The sequence below is a fragment of the Heptranchias perlo genome, unplaced genomic scaffold, assembly GCF_035084215.1.
Source record: "Heptranchias perlo isolate sHepPer1 unplaced genomic scaffold, sHepPer1.hap1 HAP1_SCAFFOLD_53, whole genome shotgun sequence".
NCBI classification, from domain to species: Eukaryota; Metazoa; Chordata; class Chondrichthyes; order Hexanchiformes; family Hexanchidae; genus Heptranchias; species Heptranchias perlo.
The window spans coordinates 4,213,441-4,234,349 of NW_027139548.1; the positions used below are offsets into that span (position 1 = coordinate 4,213,441).

General features: G+C 44.4%; 1 protein-coding gene across 1 annotated transcript; it reads right to left on the reverse strand.

Annotated features, from left to right (window-relative positions):
* Nucleotides 1-891: 891 nt before the first annotated feature.
* LOC137315031 (beta-1,3-galactosyl-O-glycosyl-glycoprotein beta-1,6-N-acetylglucosaminyltransferase 3-like) lies at nucleotides 892-11,869 on the reverse strand. The gene is made up of 4 exons (XM_067979987.1): nucleotides 11,743-11,869; nucleotides 4,326-4,377; nucleotides 2,238-2,982; nucleotides 892-1,419 (listed from the first exon to the last, which is right to left on the reverse strand). Exons 1-4 carry the CDS (start codon nucleotides 11,867-11,869, stop codon nucleotides 892-894), a joined length of 1,452 nt encoding a protein of 483 aa, XP_067836088.1.
* Between the last annotated feature and the right edge of the window lie 9,040 nt (nucleotides 11,870-20,909).

Genomic DNA, 20,909 nt, shown 5'->3' on the forward strand with positions numbered 1-20,909 from the left:
AGAAATTGTTAGGGAGGTCGGTTTCATAATTTGTCTTGTATTTCAAAAGGTTAAAGGGAGTAGATAGGGTGGGTGGAGAGAAATTATTTCCTTGTACGGGCAAATATCCTTCAGAGGTACGATGGGCCGAATGTCTTCCTTCTGGGCAGTAAAAGTCTGTGATGTTGCAAATAATTAACCTGTCGGCTGCAGACTTTCACTGCAACACGTGATTCACCTCCACAGCTGCTTCAATCCACAACAACTCTGCCTGATCCTCATTTACACACAGGCAAAGCTACATCCACGCAGTCCTATTCATGGCAAATTTCCAGTTTGAACGATTGATGCAGACACGATGACAGTCCCATTAGTTACAATGTTCCAGTTTGAACGATTGATGCAGTCACTATTGTAGTCCTATTCGTTACAATGTTCCAGTTTGAACGATTGATGCAGTCACTGTTGTAGTCCTTTTGGTTTCAATGTTCCAGTTTGAACGATTGATGCAGTCACTATTGTCGTCCTATTAATTACAATGTTCCAGTTTGAACGATGGTTGCAGCCACGATTACAGTCCCATTTGTTAAAATTTTTCAATTTGAGCCATTGATGCAACCACGAGAACAATCCCATTATTTACAATGTTCCAGTTTGAATGATTGATGCAACCACTATTACAGTCCTATTAGTTACTATGCTCTCGTTGGAATTAATGATACATCCGCTGTCATGGTTATATTGATTACAATGATCCTCTTTGAGCTAACGATAGATCCCCTGTTATTTATTTTTGTTTATGTGTAACAGATCCCCCCATTATTATTCAGCACATTGCTTCATCAGAAATACTTATCGATTCGCTGTTACATCCCTGTCTTCTGCCTGGGACCAATATCTCCCCATTCACTGTTAACTTCCTGTTCCGTGAATCGGTCGATGTCGGACATATTCCTCCATACATTGTACAGCTGTGTTGTCCACTTCAGGGTCAAACTTGTTGGCGAACAAGGGTTTCTGTTGGACGATCCAGTGCAGATCTGCAGAAGCATAAACACAGACTTGATGGCGGTACCTTCCTGTACAAGGCGGATAAAAGGCACCTTTCTCAACATCACCAGCCTCAAAAGACCACTTCACTGCTCGAGTAAGGATTGGTGGGTCACCCCTACGGTGCCTGGGAGTGTCTGGAATGGAGCCGGGTACCTCGGGCATTCTCTGCAGGGTCGCCCAGATGTGTTCATCGGGGCTGTAGGTGTCCTCCGACCACTTGAAAAACGCCTGGATTTCCGAGTTCACAAATAAATTACTCACAAATTCTCTGGTGACCATAATGTATGCGGCCCCCACAAACATGGGGCTCCGTATGGGAGGGGGGCTCTTCTCTCGATCTGTTAAAACCACAGTTCCACGGATATCATAATGAAACTTCCATCGTCTCTGAAAGTCAAGAAAAGAGCAATCATTTCTCATTTTCCAACGTCATCCTATTTTATTTCTACCGCAACATAACTAACAGCAGTATCGATTAATGATAAATTTAGACTTTAGATAATGTTTTTTTGCTTGTATAAATTTTGCTAATAAAATTCTGATACATAGAGCAGCTCAAAAGAGGAAATCTAGCAGAAATGATAAGGTGGAGGCTCACTGCACAGCTACTAATGGCCGATTGAAGGGAAATTATACGGGAAATGTCAGCAGATTCGGTCAGATTGGTTATTTAGAATTGCTCTGGTCACCCACAAGAATGGAATTTAGACACGTGAAATAAAATAAGCCAATCAACAATCGCATCTGAAAGAAAAGTGTGTCAAGGCTTTGAAAACAATGTATTTAACAGCAAATGATCATCTGCCAGTTCCCTGGGAAGAGGGCCCAATACGGTAAATAGGAAGTTATCCTTCTATTATTCTACATGTCCCTATGTTGCTATGTTCCTCTGAAGTTATCCTTCGATTCTCGTGCCCAAACCGAGTGATTTCAAACATAAGATGTGGGGCATGAGGCAGCCTAACTCGAGGTTCAAGTCAGCGCTTCACTCTCCAATGAAGTGAAGCGGGAGATGTGAGACCACCGGCAGGGGGTAATGTCACACCCCTTGTGATTCAGGTGACGTGTGGTGTAACTGCAATTTGATGATGAGCAAGTTCCAATCATCCACTCCTTCAAATATCCATTCAGTTCCTTTTGATTACATATAACCGCTTCCACTGCCCCCTTTGGCGGCTGAGCAGACATGAAGCTGGCGCATTTACCTGTTTGTATCCCGGTGGACGGTCCGAATCTATCACATTTGAGCCGTTCATGGCAATGAGACTGTTGACCATCTCTCGGTTGGTTTTCGTTGGAAAGTCTTGTCCACACACATTGATGAGATATCTCCACGGGACTGAGCTCCTCAGCAGCTCTTCCATGCAATTCAGATCAGCCTGAACCCTGGACCATGACGCGTACGTCACCGTCTCTAATTTACTGGCAACGAAGACATTACTGAAACAAGAGGCGATGGCCTGGACTGCCGAGTGAAACTGTTTTGGAGACTTCCTGTCCACGTGGACGCAGTACACATTCTGAGGAGCGTAAATGCTTCTTAAGAGCCTCTCAAACATCTCGATCTTTTCATAGATCACCATCGAATAGGCCAGAGGGAAATCGCGTTCCTCGGTGCTTGAGGAGAAAGTGTTGTATTTGCGGTGTCTAACAAAAGAATCGCAGTCTCGGGTCATTGTTAAGTAATCGATTTCAGTGAAGACTTTGTGTTTGTTTGCGATTGTAATCGAATTGATTAGAGCTTTTTCAACGGATTCCGGGTCACCGCTAATTATCTTCCAGCAACTCGAGTTCATTTCTGACTTATTGAGAGATGCATTTCGCTCAACATAACCTGGTTTTAGTTTAACTGGTTTCCAATAGTTTACCAACAGATTTCCTCTCCGGGAAAAATATCCACCAAGAAAAGTCACAGCGAGTCCGCACAGGGTTGACATCAGTACCGCCCGCCTGTAAGAACCCCATGCCAATATCATCATTGCCCTTTTCCGAGTATTTAAAATGTAAATCTGTGATCCGATTTCCAGATATAATTCTTATGCAAATATAAACTTTGAGGAATTGTGCTCTTGACAAGTCGGCACTTTGTTCCAGGAATTTGGATAAATTTGGCACCGAATTTTCAGGCACCAATGAATTCAAATCGGATGCTCGGGGATGACAACAGCTACTGTGGCTTCATTGGGTTTCAGCTGTCAGCTCTGTTGGACAGGTCGCACCTGCTCCTGGTGTCTTGTCCCCCTTCCAGTGTGCCTTTGTGATCGGTCAGACCTTGCACCTTCCCTCACTCTCTCAATCAGTCACTCGCTCACTCTCTCCGCTCTTTGCGCTTTGTGGCACTTAGCGTCTCAATTTCTTGTCGCAGAGATTCAATCTTCGCTTCACAAAAGTCCCTGTAATAGGTTTCTCCCTCGTGTAACCGCTGTCAGTCGGTGTACCATTTGGAGGCATTTAGCGTCTCAATTTCTTGTCGCAGAGATTCAATTTTCACTTCACAAAAGTCCCTGTAATCGGTTTCTCCCTCGTGTAACCGCTGTCAGTCGGTGTACAATTTCCACATTCCCTGTTGCCTTTTTCGTAACTTAGGCTTTTCCGTAAACTTTTACTGAAAGAAGGGAGAAGGCTCGGGCGGGTCTCATGAAAGATTCAAGACCTTAAACGGAAAGGACGAGGAAAGCGATAACAGAGTCCAGAACAAGAGAGCATCGCGTCAAACATGGACGAGAAAAAAAAAAGAAAGACGAACATTCACACAGCGCCTTTCATAACCTCAGGATGTCCCAAGAGGCTTTACGGCCAGTGTCGTCACAGTTGTAATGTTGGAAACGCGGCAGTTGCTTTTGTGTACAGCAAGATCCCACGAACACCAATGTGATAATGACCGGATAACCTGTTTCAGTGATGTTGATTGAGGCACAAATATTGGCCGGTACACCGGGGCAGTGGAATAACAAACTTCGACCTGAGAGGGTAGACTCTCATTTGAAACACGGCATCACGCATCGTACAGCGCTCCCTCAGTACTGCCCCTCCGAGAGTCCAGGGCGACATCAGTAGCGTACGGAGTTACAAGACAGGGTTCCAATCCCTGTCTGTCTGAACTGCAAATTCTGAAGTCGGGAGGAGGCGTCTCTGGATCAGGACTGGCTAAATCCCCAAAGTCCGTGTTCCTGCTTTCTGTGCTGGAGCCGCTCTTAAAATGTGTCCGTGGGGAGACTGGTGGGGATCAGGAGTGGGTTCATCCCTGAAATGTCCGGTGTAAAATGGGCTCCCCCCTGAGATCGCACACTTACAGAATTGTCGCATCCTCGGCGCTGGAGAACACATCTGACCGCGGGAAATAGGCTTTAGAGAGAAAGGAGAACGGGAGGAATGAAAGAATAAAACACGGAACTGAAGCTTAGAAATTGCATGAACCTTGTCTCGGTTCGGCAATGATTGTCAGTTTCTTTATTACCCTGTGGATTTTGCAGGTTATTTCATTTTATTTCCTTACAACCAGTCAGGCAGAATGTCCTTGTTTATTTTGGCAAGTCCCAAGTTTGGAATTTGACCTGAGCCTTGTTTTATGAGATTCAGAGCTCACTCTCTGTGTGAAAGCAGCTGCCGCACCTCAGGATGGATTTCAACTAAAACATTCCTCAGTTGTTCCAGGACAGGGAGCGGCCTCTCTGACGAAATCATATCGAACCGATTTGACAATTCGCTGCTGCTTCTACTGTGAACAAAGTTTATTCTCAATTATAATTTCTCTCTTCTTGTTCCAGGGAAGTTCAGTAAAACAGACACATGGTTCGAAATAAATTGTTACATTTCCATCTGGGACATTGTTCGCTAAAAGTCCAAGCGATTTCCTGATGTTTGCACTTTCAACACAGGGCCCAAGAGCCGGTGTCTTGTCAGTGAGCTGAGCTGTTTCTGTCGGTGAGGACATTAACCATTTAACCGGTGAATTATACTATCCCTGAGCATCAATCGCCTCAGCCACTGGGGGAAAGATCACTGACATTCCAAAGTTACATTTATCATTGTAAATCTTCATTAGATACACCCGTCACATTGTTAAATGCAGAAAAGCTCATTCCTGCACTAGAGTCGGTATAAAGATTGAATTTTCCTCTTTTTCAGCTTGGCTATCACAGAGTAATCACGGGATGGGAGTGTCCGAAAAGAGACAATGTTTGAGGACAGATTGTGGTGGTAATTCCGAGGGATGTATTGCGATATTTCATTTCACTCTCTCATTTCTCCTTTGTTTTTTGACCCAGATTAAGTATTTACTCGGGCCGGAGACAGAGTTTCAAGCGTCGGCCCCAAACTTCCCCAATATTTGTCTTCGAGTGAACTCTCCCGCCACAGACCTTCTCTTTCCTGCTGGAACTCACCCGCCTCATACAGAGGAACATTGGAACAGGACGAAGCCATTCAGCCCCTCGAGCCCACTCCGCCATTTGATAAGATCATGGCTGTTCCCTCATCTCACTCCATATACCTGCCTTTGGCCCATATCCCTTTATATCTTTGGTTGCCAAAAAGCTATCTATCTCAGATTTAAAATTAGTAATTGTGCTGGTATCAATTGCCGTTTGCGGAAGAGAGTCCCTAACTTTTACCACCCTTTGTGTGTAGAAGTGTTTTCTAATCTCACTCCAGAAAGGTCTGGCTCTAATTTTTGGACTGCGCCCCCTCGAATCCCTAACCAGCAGAAATGGTTTCTCACTATCCAGCCGATCTGTTCCCCTCAATATCTTATAAACTTCGACCCGATCATCCCTTAACCTTCGAAACTCTGTAGAATACAACTCCAATTTGTGTAATCTCTCCTCGTATCTTAACCCTTGAAGTCCGGGTATCATTCCAGTAAACCTGCACAGCACTCCCTCCAAGGCCAACATGTCCTTCCGAAGGTGCGGTGCCCAGAACTGCTCACAGTACTCCAGATGCGGTCTAACCAGGGTTTTGTATAGCTGCACCATAATTTCTGCCCCCTTGTACTCCAGTCCTCTAGATATAAATGTCAGCATTCCATTAGCCTTGTTAACTATTTTCTGCACATGTTCATGACAATCAATGTTCTGTGCACCTGAACCCCTAAATCCCTTTGAACGTCCACTGTTCTTAACTTTTTGCCATTTAGAAAGTGCCCTGTTCTTCTCTTTCCTGATTGAACTCTACTGCCACAGACCTTCTCTTTCCGACCAAAACTCTCCCGCCACTGATCTCCTCTTTCCGACGAGAACTCTCCCGCCACAGACCTTCTCCTTCTTGCTTTTTTCCATCCATCGGTGATTTAAGCTGAGAGTTTTCTATTCAACCGAACAAGCCGAGCGCCGATCGCCGATCGCGGACCCCCAAACCCAATGTCCATCCGCCTGCAACGATCGCGGACCCCCGACCCCAATCACGGAACCCGGCACTGACCCAAGATTCCGCCCCCCCAACCCCATCAACGATCGCGGACACCCGCGATATTCCCCGATCCAGACACCCACACCCCTCGCCGATCTGACACCAGATCGGTCCACCCATTACTGACGACCCTCGTACCAACCTATACCCCGTGCCAACACATGCCAAACTATGCCCCGTGCCAACCCATGCCAACCTATGTCACCGTGCTCCCCATGCCCCCCATCCGTACAAACAAAGACTTACCTGAAGACTTATCTGAACACGTGCTCAAAAGCAAAATACTGTGGATGATGGAAATCTGAAATAAAACCAGAAAATACTGGAGAAGCTCAGCAAGTCAGTCAGCGTCTGTGGTTAACGTTTCAGGTCGAAGATATTTCGTCAGAACTAGAAGATATGAAAAGAGTTCAAGATTTTCAGCAAGTCCAGTGCCAGGGAAAGATTGGGGAGAAGAGTAAAGAACAAAAGGGAAGGTCTGTGGCAGGAGAGTTCACTTCAAAATAAATATTGGTGAAGTTTGGGGCCGTCGCATGAGGATCTGTCTCCGGCCCGAGCAAATCCCTAATTCTGGTCAAAAAACAAAGGGGAAATTAGAGAGAAAAAGGGAATATCGCTCTGAATCTCATATAACAAGGGTTAGATCAAATATCGCTCTGAATCTCAAATAACAAGGGTCAGATCAAATATCCCTCTGAATCTCACAACAAGGATCAGATCAAATATCGCTCTGAATCTCACAACAAGGGTCGGATCAAATTCCCAATTTGTGACTTGCCAAATTGAAAAAAAGGAAAGTTTATCTGATTAGTTGTGATGAAATAACAAGGATATAACCTTCAAAATCTGCACGGAAATAAAGAGGCAGAAAATCATTGCAGTTTTAAGGTAAGTTCATGTTGATTCTCAGCTTCTGTTCCATGTTTTATTCTTTCATTCCTCCCGTTCACCTTTCTCTCTGAAGCCTATTTCCCGCGGTCTGATGTGTTCTCCAGCGCCGAGGATGCGATTATTCTGTGAGTGTGCGATCTCAGGGGGGAGTCAATTTTACACCGGACATTTCAGGGCTAAACCCACTCCTGGTCCCCACCAGTCTCCACACGGGCACAATTTAAGAGCGGCTGTCGGACAGAAAGCAGGAACACGGACTTTGGGGATTTACCCCATCCTGCCCAAGTTGCGCCTCCTTCCTTCTTTAAAAATTGCAGTTCAGACAGACAGGGATTGGAACCTGTCCTTGTACCTTCTTGCGGATTTTTAATGTAACACTCAATCAACCTTTCTGTGCCCAGTGTTTTTGTTATTGAACTAATCAAAGGCGGGACCAGCAATTCACACTGAACACGTAGCTCAGCTTAGTAAAGGGTCAATACATTCGCACTGGTGGCTCATCGCTCTCTGCCGAGCACCTGGACAATCAGCCTCTGGTGACATGAGGCCCGCCCGAACGCGATCCAGTGACAGGATCGGAGAAAGATCCGACAAAAATGTTTACACCGATTAATTAAAATAATTAATTACTGATTCACACCGCGATGTCAGTTTCGGTCAGTTGGAAAAGGATGTCAATTAGCTGGGAGAATAGAGCAGGAGCTTCTGTTTTTGGTGAAATAAGTTCATGTTAATGAGGCGTTTATCTATCAAACTCACTCAACGAATAAAACAAGGAGGGGTTGTTGCCTTTAGAGATAAATTGACCTCAGAAATGTGTTAGTTGCAAACCGACCACAGGAGAGAAGCGATCTCCTTCACAGATAAGAGGATCCTGGTCACTGGTCTTGTGTAATTAACTATTTAAATTTCTAACAGGTAGAAGGGCCCATCATTAATCTTTATATAAAAAAGTAATTATTATATTAGCAAAAGGTAGGAGGGCCTATCACTGACCTTTATATAAAAAGTAACCTCTGAAATAACCAACAGGTCGGAGGGTCCATTACTAAGCTTTAAATAAAAAGTAAGTACTCGAATTATAAGAACATAAGAACATAACGAATAGGAGCAGGAGTAGGCCAATCGAACCTGCTCCGCCATTGAATAAGATCATGGCTGATCTGATCCTAACCTCAAATCTAAACTCATGTCCAATTTCCTGCCCGCTCCCCGTCATCCCGAATTCCCTTTAATTCTAGGAAACTGTCTATTTCTGTTTTAAATTTATGTAATTACAAATTGTTGGGAGGCTCCATCATTAATCTTGATATATAAATTATCTATTCAAATTACAAACAGGTGGGAGAGTCCATCACTAATATTTATATAAAATTAAGCATTCGAGTTACCTACGGTTTGGAGGGCCCATCACTAATATTTATACAAAATGTAAGTGTTCGAATTACTTCCACGTAGGAGGGTCCATCACTAATCTTCATATAAAATGTAAGTGTTTTAATGAATTACAGGTAAGAGGGTCCATCACTAATCTATATATAAACAGTAACTATTTTACTTACCTACAGGTAGGAGGGCCCATCACTAATCATTATAAAAAAAAATATTCACTCCGATGAGATAAATGGGAAAGAAAGGAAAACATTCTTGAAATAAAAAAGGAAGTACTCCAATTACCAACAGGTAGGAGGGCCCATCACTAATCTTTATATAAAAAGTATCTATTCGAATAACCAACAGGTAGGAGGGCCCATCACTAATCTTTATATTAAAAGTATCTATTCGAATAACCAACAGGTAGGAGGGTCCATCACTAATCTTTATATTAAAAGTATCTATTCGAATAACCAACAGGTAGGAGGGTCCATCACTAATCTTTATATTAAAAGTATCTATTCGAATAACCAACAGGTAGGAGGGTCCATCACTAATCTTTATATTAAAAGTATCTATTCGAATAACCAACAGGTAGGAGGGCCCATCACTAATCTTTATATAAAAAGTATCTGTTCGAATAACCAACAGGTAGGAGGGCCCATCACGAATCTATATATTAAAAGTATCTATTCGAATAACCAACAGGTAGGAGGGTCCATCACTAATCTATATGTAAGAAACTGCTCAAAATATCAAGTTTGGATTGCACATCTCTAATCCATACATAAAAAGTTACTACTTAAATTATAAACAGGTCCGAGGGTCCATTGTTAATCTTTCTATAAAAAGTAACGACTCGAATTACCAACAGGTAGGAGGGCCCATCATTGATGTTTATTTTAAAAATAACTGCTCGAATTTTAATCTGGTAGGAGGGAAGTCACGAATCGTTATACGAAAGGACAGACTCGAATTATAGGAACAGAGGAACATCGGAACAGGAGTGGGCCATTCAGCTCCTCGAGCCGCTCCGCCATTTGAGAAGATCATGGCTGATCTGTGATCTAACTCCATATACCTGCCTTTGGCCCATGTCCCATTATAACTTTGGTTGGCAAAAAGCTATCTGTTAGATTTAAAATCAGCAATTGAGCTCGCATCAATTTTTAGACAGTGCCCCCGAGTCCGAGAATCCCCAACCAGCGGAAATAGTTTCTCTCTATCCATCCTATCTATTCCCCTTAAAGTCTTATAAACTTCGATCAGATCACCTTTTAACCTTCTAAACTCCAGAGAATAGAACCCCAATTTGCATAATCTCTCCTCGTAACTTAACCCTTGAAGTCCGGGTGTCATTCTAGTAAACCTACGCCGCATTCTCTCAAAGGCCAATATGTCCTTCCGAAGGTGCGGTGTTCATAACTGCTCACAGTACTCCAGGTGCGGTCTAACCAGGGTTTTGTATCGCTGCAGCATAACTTCTGCCCCCTTGGACTCTAGTCCTCTGGATATGAAGGCCAACATTCCACTAGCCTTATTGATTAATTTCTGCACCTGTTCAGGACACTTCAATGATCTATGCACCTGAACCCCTAAGTCCCTTTGGATATACACTGTTTTTAACCTTTTACCATTTTCAAAGTACCCAGTTCTATCCTTTTTTGGTCCAAAGTGGATGACCTCACATTTGTGTACATTGAATTATATTTGCCACAGTTTTGCCCATTCACCTAATCTATCAATATCGCTTTGTATTTTTATGTTTTCATCTAAACAGCTTACAATACCACCAACCATTGTGTCATCGGCAAACTTAGTTATGAGACTTTCTATGCCTTCATCTAAGTCGTTAATAAATATTTTGAATAATTGAGGCCCCTGGACAGATCCCTGCCGAACACCACTTGTGAAATCCTGCCAATGTGAGTACCTACCTATTATCGCAACTTTCTGTCGCTTTTCGCTCAGCCAACGTCCTAACCAAGTCCGTGCTATTCTCTCGATTCCATAGTCTTCCAGCAAAGCTAACAGTCTCTTATGTGAGACTTTATCAAATGCCTTCTGGAAGTCCATATAAATTATATCCATTGACATTCCCTTGTCCACTACTTTAGCAACCTCTTCAAGAAATTCAATCAGATTTGTGAGCCACGACCTGGCTCTCTCTGATTAACTGAAAATTCTCAAGGTGTTCAGTCACCCTATCCTTAATTATAGACTCCAGCATTTTCCCCACAACAGATGTCAGGCTAACTGATGTATTATTCCCGGGTTTCCCTCTCTCTCCTTTCTTAAAAAGCGGAGTGACATGTGCAGTTTTCCAATCTGGAGGGACGTATCCTAAATCTAGATAACTTTAAAGGATTATAGTTAGGGCATCTGCAATGTACTCACCTACTTTCTTTAAAACCCTGGGATGGAAAACATCGAGGTATTTGTTACTGTTTAGTGCTATTATTTTCTTCATTTATCTTGTTTTACTCATGCTAATTTTATTGAGTCCCTTTCCCCGATTCAATATTAGTTTTCTTGGGATTTCCGGTATGCTATCCTCTTTTTCGACTGTAAATGCTGACGCAAAGTAATTATTCAACATGTCCACCATTTCACCATTTCAGTTTTTAAGGGGCCAACACTGCTCCCGACCACCCGCTTTTTCCGAATATAACTATAAAAGTTCTTCGTAATTGTTTTGATATCCCTTGCAAGTTTATTTTCATACTCTCTTTTTGTAGCCCTTACCATCTGTTTTGTGACCCTTTGTTGATCTTTGTATCTTGCCCATTCGCCAGGATCTGTGCCATTTTTTGCATTTTTTTAATGCCCTTTCCTTATGTCTTATAATGTCCTTACCTCTTTGGTTGTCAATGGCTGTTTTTTTTGACAAGTCGAGTTCTTGCCCCTCAGGGGCATAAACCAGTTCTGTATCTCGTCAAATGTTTCTTTAAACATTCCCCACTGATCATCAGTCGTTTTACCCATTAACAGATGTGCCCAGTTTATTGTGGACAGTCTCTTTGAAGTCGGCCTTACCCAAGTCTCGGATCTTAGCAGCTGAATCACTTTCAAACACTGCCTTGAACTCGATCATGTGATGATCGCTATTGGATTGATGTTCGCGCACAGTTAAGCTGTTAACTAAATCTGGTTCATTACTCATTACTCATTACTAAATCTAGTATGGCTTCCCCCCTTGTTGCTTGTAGGACATACTGCTGTGGAAAACTATCCCAAACACACTCAAGAAAATCACTACCTTTCTGACAGTTGCGAGTCTGCTTTTCCCAATCTATGTGAAGGTTAAAGTCCCCCATTAACACCACTCTGCCTTTGTTACACGCTTGCCTAATCTCTGCATTTATACAATCTAGCACTTCAGAGCTGCTGCCAGAGGTCCTATGCACAACACCCACTGTAGTCTGAGATCCTTGCCTATTTCTCAATTCAACCCATAATGTCTCTGTTGGCTGCTTACCTCTCGGTATGTCCTCCTTTATCACTAAGGCTACTCCTCCCCCTCTTCAATTTTCCCTATCTCTCCTGTAGACTTTATAACCCGGTATATATTGTTACCAATCCTGACCATCCTGTAGCCATGTCTCAGTAAAATCGATCATGTCATACCCTCCAATTTGAATTTGAACCTGTAGTTCATTAAATTTATTCCTTATACTCCGTGCATTTGTGTATAGAACTCGTCGTTGAACCACACACCATAGCCTGACCTTCAGCTTTGATGCTGGATTAATCGCTTTACACCTAATAATTTTCACATTATCTGTAGTGTCTAAAGTATACTTTCTTTAAGCTGCTGTACGCTTTTCCCTTTCACTTGTTCTTGAACAACTGTTTCTATAATTTTATTGTAAATTTTCCCTGGGCCTTCCCCACTCTTGCTGCTCTCAACTTGACTCCCTTCTGACACCCCGCTCAGTTGCCCAACCCCCTGCCACTCGAGTTTGAACCTTCCCCAACAACACGAGCAAATACCCCCGCGAGGACAATGGTCCCGGTCCCGCTTATATAGGTCCCACCTTCCCCAGAACCAGTCCCAATGTCGCAGGAAGCTAAATCTCTCCCTCCTACACCATCCCTGAAGCCACGCATTCATCCGATCTATTCTCCTGTTCCGATGTTCACTCGCACGTGACACTGGTAGTAATCCTGAGATCACTACCTTTGAGCTTCTGCTTTTTAATTTATCTCTTAACTCCTTCAATTCACCTTGCAGCAGCTCATCCCTGAGGCCCAAGGCAGAATGGTCAAAAAAGTACAAGCCCATGGGATGCAAGGGAAAGTGGCTAGTTGGATCCAAAATTGGATCAGTGGCAGGAAGCAAAAGCTAATGGTCGACGGGTGTTTTTGTGACCGGAAGGCTGTTTCCAGTGGGGTTCCACGGGGCTCAGTATCACGACCCTTGCTTTTTGTGGAATATATTAAAGATTTAGACTTAAATGTAAGGGCTATGATTAAAAAGTTTGCAGATGATACAAAAATTGCCCATGTTGTTGATAGTGCCAGACTCTCAGTAAAGGAAGATAGAGTTGAGATACAGGATGGCTGAAAATGATAAAGAAGTGGTACTTGAAAGGCTGATTGTACTTAAAGTGGATAATTCACCCGGTCCGGATGGGATGCAGAACTAGCTTGCTGATGGAAGTAAGGGTGGAAATTGCGGAGCTGCTGGCCATAATCTTCCAAACATCCATAGATACGGGGGTGGTGTCAGAGGATCGTAGAATTGCAAATGCTACGCCCTAATTCAAAAAAGTGTGTCAGGATGAACCCAGCAAATGTAGGCCAATCAGTTTAATCTCAGTGGCGGGGAAACTTTTAGAAACGATAATCCGGGGCAGAATTAACAGTCACTTGTGCAAGGTGGATTGATTAGGGAAAGTCAGCACGGATTGTAAAAGACAAATCGTGTTTAACTAACCTGACAAAGTTTTTTGATGAGTTCGAAGAGAGGGGAGATGAGGGCAATGCAGCTGATGTAGTATATATGGACTTCCAAAAGGCTTTTGATAAAGTGTTGCATGGTAAGCTTAGCATCAAGATTGCGGCCCATCGAATAAAGGGGGCAGTAGCAACATGGATACAGTATTGGCTAAGTGACAAGAAACAGAGAGTAGTGGTGAACGGCTGTTTTTCGGACTGGAGGGAAGTGTACTGCGGTGTTCATCAGGGGTCTGTGCTGAGACCACTGCTTTTCTTGATATAGATAAATGACTTGGACTTTGCGAGTACATGGCATAAACTCAAAATGTGCAGATGACTTAAAACTTGGAAGGGTACAAACAGTGAGGAGGACAGTGATAGACATTTCAGAGGATATAGACAGGCTGCTGGCATGGACAGACAGGTGGTTGATGAAATTTAATGCAGAAAAATGCGAACTGATGCATTTCAGCAGGAAGAACGAGGAGAGTCAATATAAACTAGAGGGCACAACTCTAAAAGGGGTATAGGAACAGAGAGATCTGGGGTTAGATATAGAAAAATCGTTGAAGGTGGCAGGGCAGGTTGAGAAAGAGGTTAAAAAGCGTACGGAATCTTGGGCTTTATAAATAGAGGCATAGAGTGCAAAAGCATGGATGTCATGATGAACCTTTCTGAAACACTGGGTCGGCCACAACTGGACTATTGTGTCCAGTTCTGGGCACCGCACTTCAGGAAAGATGTGAAGGCCTTAGAGATGGAAAGATGTGAAGGCAGAAGAGATTGACGAGAATGTTTCCAGGGAAGAGGGACTTTTGTTACGGGGATAGACTGAAGAACCTCGGGTTGTTCTCTTTGCGACGAGATTTGATAGAGGTATTCGGAATCATGAACGGTGTAGATAGAGTAGGGAGAGTGAGACTCTTCCGAATGACGGAAGGGTCAAGGACCAGATGAGATAGATTTATGTTCATTGGCAAAAGAACCAAAGGTGACATGAGGAATAACTTTTTACACAGTGAGTGGTTAGGATCTGGAATGCACTGCCCGAGGGCGTGGTGGAGGCAGATTCATTGATCGCCTTCAAGAGGGAACTGGGTAAGTACATGAAAGGAAAATAAAATGCAGGGCTATGGGGATAGAGCGGGCGAGTGGGACAAGCGGGATTGCACTTGCATAGAGCCGGCGAAGACTAGATGGGCCGAATGGCTTCCTTCCATGCTGTAACTTTTCTATGATTCTTTGATTCTAGTAAGGAGGAAAGCTGTCGGCTGCAGGAAGATATCAGTGGACTAGTCAGGTGGGCAGAAAAGTGGCAAATAGAATTTTAACTGGAGAAGTGTGAGGTAATGCATTTGGGCAGGGCAAACATTGCAACGAAGTACACAATGAAAGGGAAAACACGGAGAGGGGCAGAAGAACAGAGGGGCCCTGGAGTGCATGCCTACACATCACTAAAGTTTGCAGGACAGGTTGATTAAGTGGTTAAGAAGGCATACTGAATACGTTACTTTATTAGCCGAGGCATAGAATATAATAGCAGGGAGGTTATGCTAGAAGTGTATCAAGCAGTGGTTAGGCCACAGCTTCAGTATTGCATGCAGTTCTGGTCACCACTATACAGGAAAGATGTGCTCGAGACGGTACAGACGAGATTTAATAGGATGTTGCAAGGACTGGAGAATTTTAGCTCTGTGGAAAGATTGGATAGGCTGGTGTTGTTCTCTTTGGAACAGTGGAGGCTGATGGGAGATTTAAGTGAGGTGTGTAAAATTATGAGGGGCCTCGATAGAGTGGATAAGGAGGAGCTATTTCCTTTAGCAGGGTTGGCAGGTATGAGAGGGCATAGATTTAACATAATTGGTAGAAGGATTAGATAGGAGCTAAGGAGAATTTTTATCATCCAGTGGGTGGTCGGGATTTGGAACTCACTGCCTAAAATGGTGGTCGAGAGAGAAAACCTGAACTCATTTAAAAAGTACTTGGATATGCACTTGAAGTGCCATAACCGACGTGGTTATGGACCAAGTGCTGGAAATTGGGATTAGGCTCGAAAGCTCTTTCTCGGCCGGCACAGAAAAAAAAAATGAAAAAAAATCCAATCCAGCCAATTACCGCCCCATCAGTCTACTCTCAATCATATGCAAAGTGATGGAAGGGGTCGTCGACAGTGCCATCAAGCGGCACTGACTCACCAACGTTCAGTTTGGGTTCCGCCAGGACCACTCGGCTCCAGGCCTCATTACAGCCTTGGCCCAAAACTGCATAAAAGAGCTGAATTCCAGAGGTGAGGTGAGAGTGAATGCCCTTCACATCAAGGCAACATTTGATCGAGTGTGGCATCAAGGGGCCCGAGTAAAATTGAAGTTAATGGGAAACAGTGGGAAAACTCTACATTGGCTGGAGTCATAGCTAGCACAAACGAAGATCGTAGAGCTTGTTGGGGATCAATCATCTCAGCCCCAGAACATCGCTGCAGTAGTTTCTCAAGGCAGTGTCCTCGGCCCAACCGTCTTCAGCTGCTTCATGGATGACCTTCCCTCCATCATAACGTCAGAAATGGGGATGTTCGCTGATGATTGCACAGTGTACAGTTCCATTCGCAACCCTTCAGTTAATGAAGCAGTCCGAGCCCATATGCAGCAAGACCTGGAAAAGATCCAGGCTTGGGCTGATAAGTGGCAAGTAACATTCGCGTCAAACAAGTGCTAGAAAATGACCATATCCAACAAGAGAGAGTCTAACGACCTCCCATTGACATCCAATGGCATTAGCATCGCCTAATCCCGCACCATCATCATCATTCTGGGGGTCACCATTGTCCAGAAGCTGAACTGGACCAGCCACATAAATACTTTGGCTACAAGAGCAGATCAGGCACTGGATATTCTACGATGGTAATGAAGTTGAATGTCAAGGGGTGGTGGTTAGACTCTCTCTTGTTTGAGATGGTCATTGCCTGGCACTTGTCTGACGCGAATGTTACTTTGCGGATGATTGAGAGTTGATTGACGTGGCGGTAAATGGCCGGATTGGCTTTGTCCTGCCTTTTGTGGACAGGACATACCTTGGTAATTTTCCACCTTGTCGGATAGATGCCAGTATTGCAGCTGTACTTGAACAGTTTGGCTGGAGGCGAGGCTTGTTCTGGACCACAAGGCTTCAGCACTGCAGCAGGTATGTTGTCGGGTCCCAAAGCCTTTGCTGTGTCCAGTGCACTCAGCCGTTTCTTGATATCACGTGAAGTGGATCGAATTGGCTGAAGACTGGCTTCTGTGATGGTGTGGATATCAGGAGGAGGCCGAGATGGATCATCCACTCGGCACTTCTGGCTGAAGATGGTTGCAAACGCTTCAGCCTTGTCTTTTGTACTCGCGTGCTGGACTCCGCCATCATTGAGGGTGGGGATGTTTACAGTGCCTCCTCTTCCCATAGTTGTTTAACTGTCCACCACCATTCACGACTAGATGTGGCAGGACTGCAGAGCTTTGATCTGATCCGCAGGTTGTGGAATCGCTTAACACTGTCTTTCGCATTTTGCTTCCGCTGTTCAACATGCCTGTAATCCAGAGCTGGAGCTTCACCAGGTTATAACTGTTTAACAATATTTAGTGCATGACTTTGACTTGGCTTCTTCCTTGACTGTTTGGCAAGAATGAGTTTTCGGATAACCTAATCGAGGGTGAGTCAATAAAATTCGTTTTGATCCGAACTGTGTTAAATGTAAGACAGTTCAGGAACCGAATCAGGTAACATTCACCCCTCCAGATAACTCGGAGGGAAAAGCGCAGACAATTCCTTAGTGAGCGGTTAAAGGTGGAAACCAAGGATTCGCCTGATTCCTGGGCATTTATTTGTCAGTTTATCAAATCCAGCTTTTCTAGAACAGGACATCCACGACTTTGGAAAATACATGAATTCACAGCACAGGAGATTCTGTGCGTCTGTTGCCGTGTATGGGCCACTTGAACACAAGAATGGACAGTAACAATTAATGGATTGGGAAAGTGAATGGACGCATACCGTTAATGGATTGGGAGAATTAATGTACGGATACCATCAATGGATTAGGAATTGAGTGGACGGGAACCATAAATGGATTGGAAAAGTGAATCGATGGACACCATTAATGGATTGGGAGAGTGAATGGATGCAAGAGTAGGCTCTCCACCAATAATATTAGAGTAGGGTCTCCACCAATAATGTTAGACTACAGTCACCACCAGTATTGTTAGAGCAGGATCACCACCAACAATGTTAGAGTAGGTTAACCACCAGAATGTTAGAGTAGGGTCTCCACCAGTAATGTTAGAGTTGGGTCAGCCCTGTAACGTAATAATAGGGTCACCGCCAGCAATATTAGAGTAGGATCACCACCTGTAACGTTACATTAAGGTCTCCAACAGCAATGTTATAGTCGGGCCTCGACCAGTAATGTTAGTGCAGGGTAACCACCTGTAATGTTAGAGTATGGTCACCACCAGTAATGTTAGAGTCGGATCACCAGCAGTAATGTTCGTGTCGTTTCACCGCCAGTAATATTGGAAAGAGTGACCAACTGTAATGTTAGAGTAGGGTCACCACCAGTAATATTGGAGTAGGGTCACCACCAGTCATGTTAGAGTAGGGTCACCACCGGTAATATTGGAGTAGGGTCACCACCAGTCATGTTAGAGTAGGATCACCATCAGTAATGTTAGCGTATAATCGCCACCAATAATGTTTGAGTCGGGTCACCACCCGTAATGTTAGATTAGAGTCAATACCTCTAATGTTATACGAGGTTCACCACCAGTAATGAGAGAGCAGGGTCACCGCCAATAATGTTAGATTAGGGACATCACCATTAATGTTCGATTCGGATCACCACCAGTATTGTTAGAGCAGAGTCTCAAATAGTAATGCGAGAGTCGGGACACCTAATGTTAGAGCTCAGTCATCACCAGTGATCATCACAGTACAAAACACTTTTTAATTATGGAATGGATGTGTGAAGTCTTTACTGAATTCATGAGGCATCAAGAACCTGAAGCAGTGTCCAGGATGGATGTTCCCTTCCCGGTTCACGGGGCGTGCACAGAGCACATTCCCTCAGGGATTACATTATGTTCATTGATGTGAATGGACGGAGTTTCGTGGACTGAGCTGTACAATTTCCCCATTGGCTCCCCCTGCCACTGAAGAGGAAAATCGCGCCTTGTTTGTTAAGTGACTGTAACTAACGCCAATTATTGTGTAACCTGATTTTTTCACCGGGACACCGATTGTTCTATAAAAGGGAAGTCTTTACAGATCTCAGATACACTCCAGTCGGGACCGTAAAGTGTGAGCGAATTCACACATTCTTCTAAAAAATGGAAAAGCCAACAATTCTTCACATAAAGGAGATTTACTTCCCTATTCTCGCAGCCTTTGGTTTTCCGGGTAAGTCAATATAACCTGTTGTTTCACAACTGTTCACTATCTCACTGTAAATGATTATGTCAGAAATTCCGAGAATGTCCTCATTTCAGAGTCGCTAATCCAGCGGGATAAATTAGTGAATATCAGCGGCAATCCTCGCAGTCCGCGCTGCCGGTGAGGCGCTGCTATGATCGGTAAATCGTGGGGACCGGGCGATCAACTTTCTTCCCGATACGAGGTAGTGCGAGGCTGATTCCCCGGTCCCTCCAACAGAAATGGATCACTAAAGGATGTGCTGCCTATTGCCCCGGGTCATCATTTTATTTGTACCGTTGTTCCTTGTCTACTTTCAGTTGATAACTCCTCGGTCTGCAGCCACCTCCACCCAACAGGAGACAAATCCAGTACGGCCAATTAACGCCCCATCAGTCTGGTCTCAATCATCAGCAAAGTGATATAAGGTCTCATCGACAGTGCTTTCAAGTGGCAATTACTCACCAATAACCTGCTCACCGACATTCAGTTTGTATTCTGCCATGGCAACTCGGCTCCAGACACCATAACAGCCTTGGTCCAATCATGGACGAAAGTGCTGAATTCCAGTGGTGAGGTGAGAGAGAATGCCATTGACATCAAGGCACCAAGGAGCCCGAGTAAAATTGAAGTCAATGGGAATCAGGGGGAAAACTCTACAGTGGCTGGAGTCATACCTAGCACAATTGTAGATGGTAGTGGTTATTGGAGGCCAATCATCTCAGCCTCAGGACATTGCTGTAGGAGTTCCTCAGGGTAGTGTCCTTGACACAACTATCTTCAGCTGGTTCATCAATGAACTTCTCTCCATCACAAGTCAGAAATTGGGATGTTCGCTGATGATTGCACAGTGTTCAGTTCCATTCTCAATCCCTCAGATAATAAATCAGTCCGAGCCCGCATGCAGTAAGACCTGGACAACATCCAGGTTTGGGCTGATAAGTGGTAAGTAACATTAGCCCCAGACAAGTGCGAGGTAATCACCATCTCCAACAAGAGAGAGTCGAACCACCTCCCCTTGACTGCATTACGGCATTACCATCGCCGAATCCCCCACCATCAACATCCTCGGGTCACCATTGTCCAGAAACTTAACAGGACCAGCCATATAAATACTGTGGCTATAAGGGCAGGTCAGTGGCTGGGTATTCTGCGGTGTGTGATTCACTCCCTGACTCCCCAAAGCCTTTCCAACATCATCAAGGCACAAGTCAGGAGTGTGATGGAATATTCTCCACTTGCCTGGATGAGTGCAGCTCCAACAACACTCAAGAAGCTCGACACCATCCAAGATAAAGCAGCCCGCTTGATTGGCACCCCATCCACGACCCGAAATATTCACTCCCTTCACCACCGGCGCACCGTGGCTGCAGTGTGTACCATCCACAGGATGCACTGCAGCAACTCGCCAAGGCTTCTTCGACAGCACCTCCCAGACCCGTGACCTCTACCACCTGGAAGGACAAAGGCAGCAGGCACATGGGAACAACACCACCTGCACGTTCCCCTCCAAGTCACACACCATCCCGACTTGGAAATATATCGCCGTTCCTTCATAGTCGCTGGGTCAAAATCTTGGAATTCCCTTCCTCAAAGCACTGTGGGAGAACCTTCACCACACGGACTGCAGCGGTTCAAGAAGGCGCCGCCCGATCACCTTTTCAAGTGGAACTCGGGATGGGCAATAAATGCTGGTCTCGGCAGCAATGCCCACATCCCTCGGGGCGATTATAAATAGAAAAATCCAAGAGTTCCGACCGAAATTGAAGCTTTTGTCTCGGGTGAATGTTTTTCTTGAATTCGAAACTTTCCAGTAATTGCTGTGA

Excerpts from the sequence above, each read along its gene's own strand:
- LOC137315031 (XM_067979987.1), bottom strand. The coding sequence starts at position 11,869 with ATGAGTAATGAACCAGATTTAGTTAACAGCTTAACTGTGCGCGAACAT. Across the intron at positions 4,378-11,742 it reads TGCTAAGATCCGAGACTTGG|CCTATTTCCCGCGGTCAGAT; the intron begins GTAAGGCCGACT and ends TTCTCTCTAAAG. Across the intron at positions 1,420-2,237 it reads GTCCACCGGGATACAAACAG|AGACGATGGAAGTTTCATTA; the intron begins GTAAATGCGCCA and ends CTTGACTTTCAG.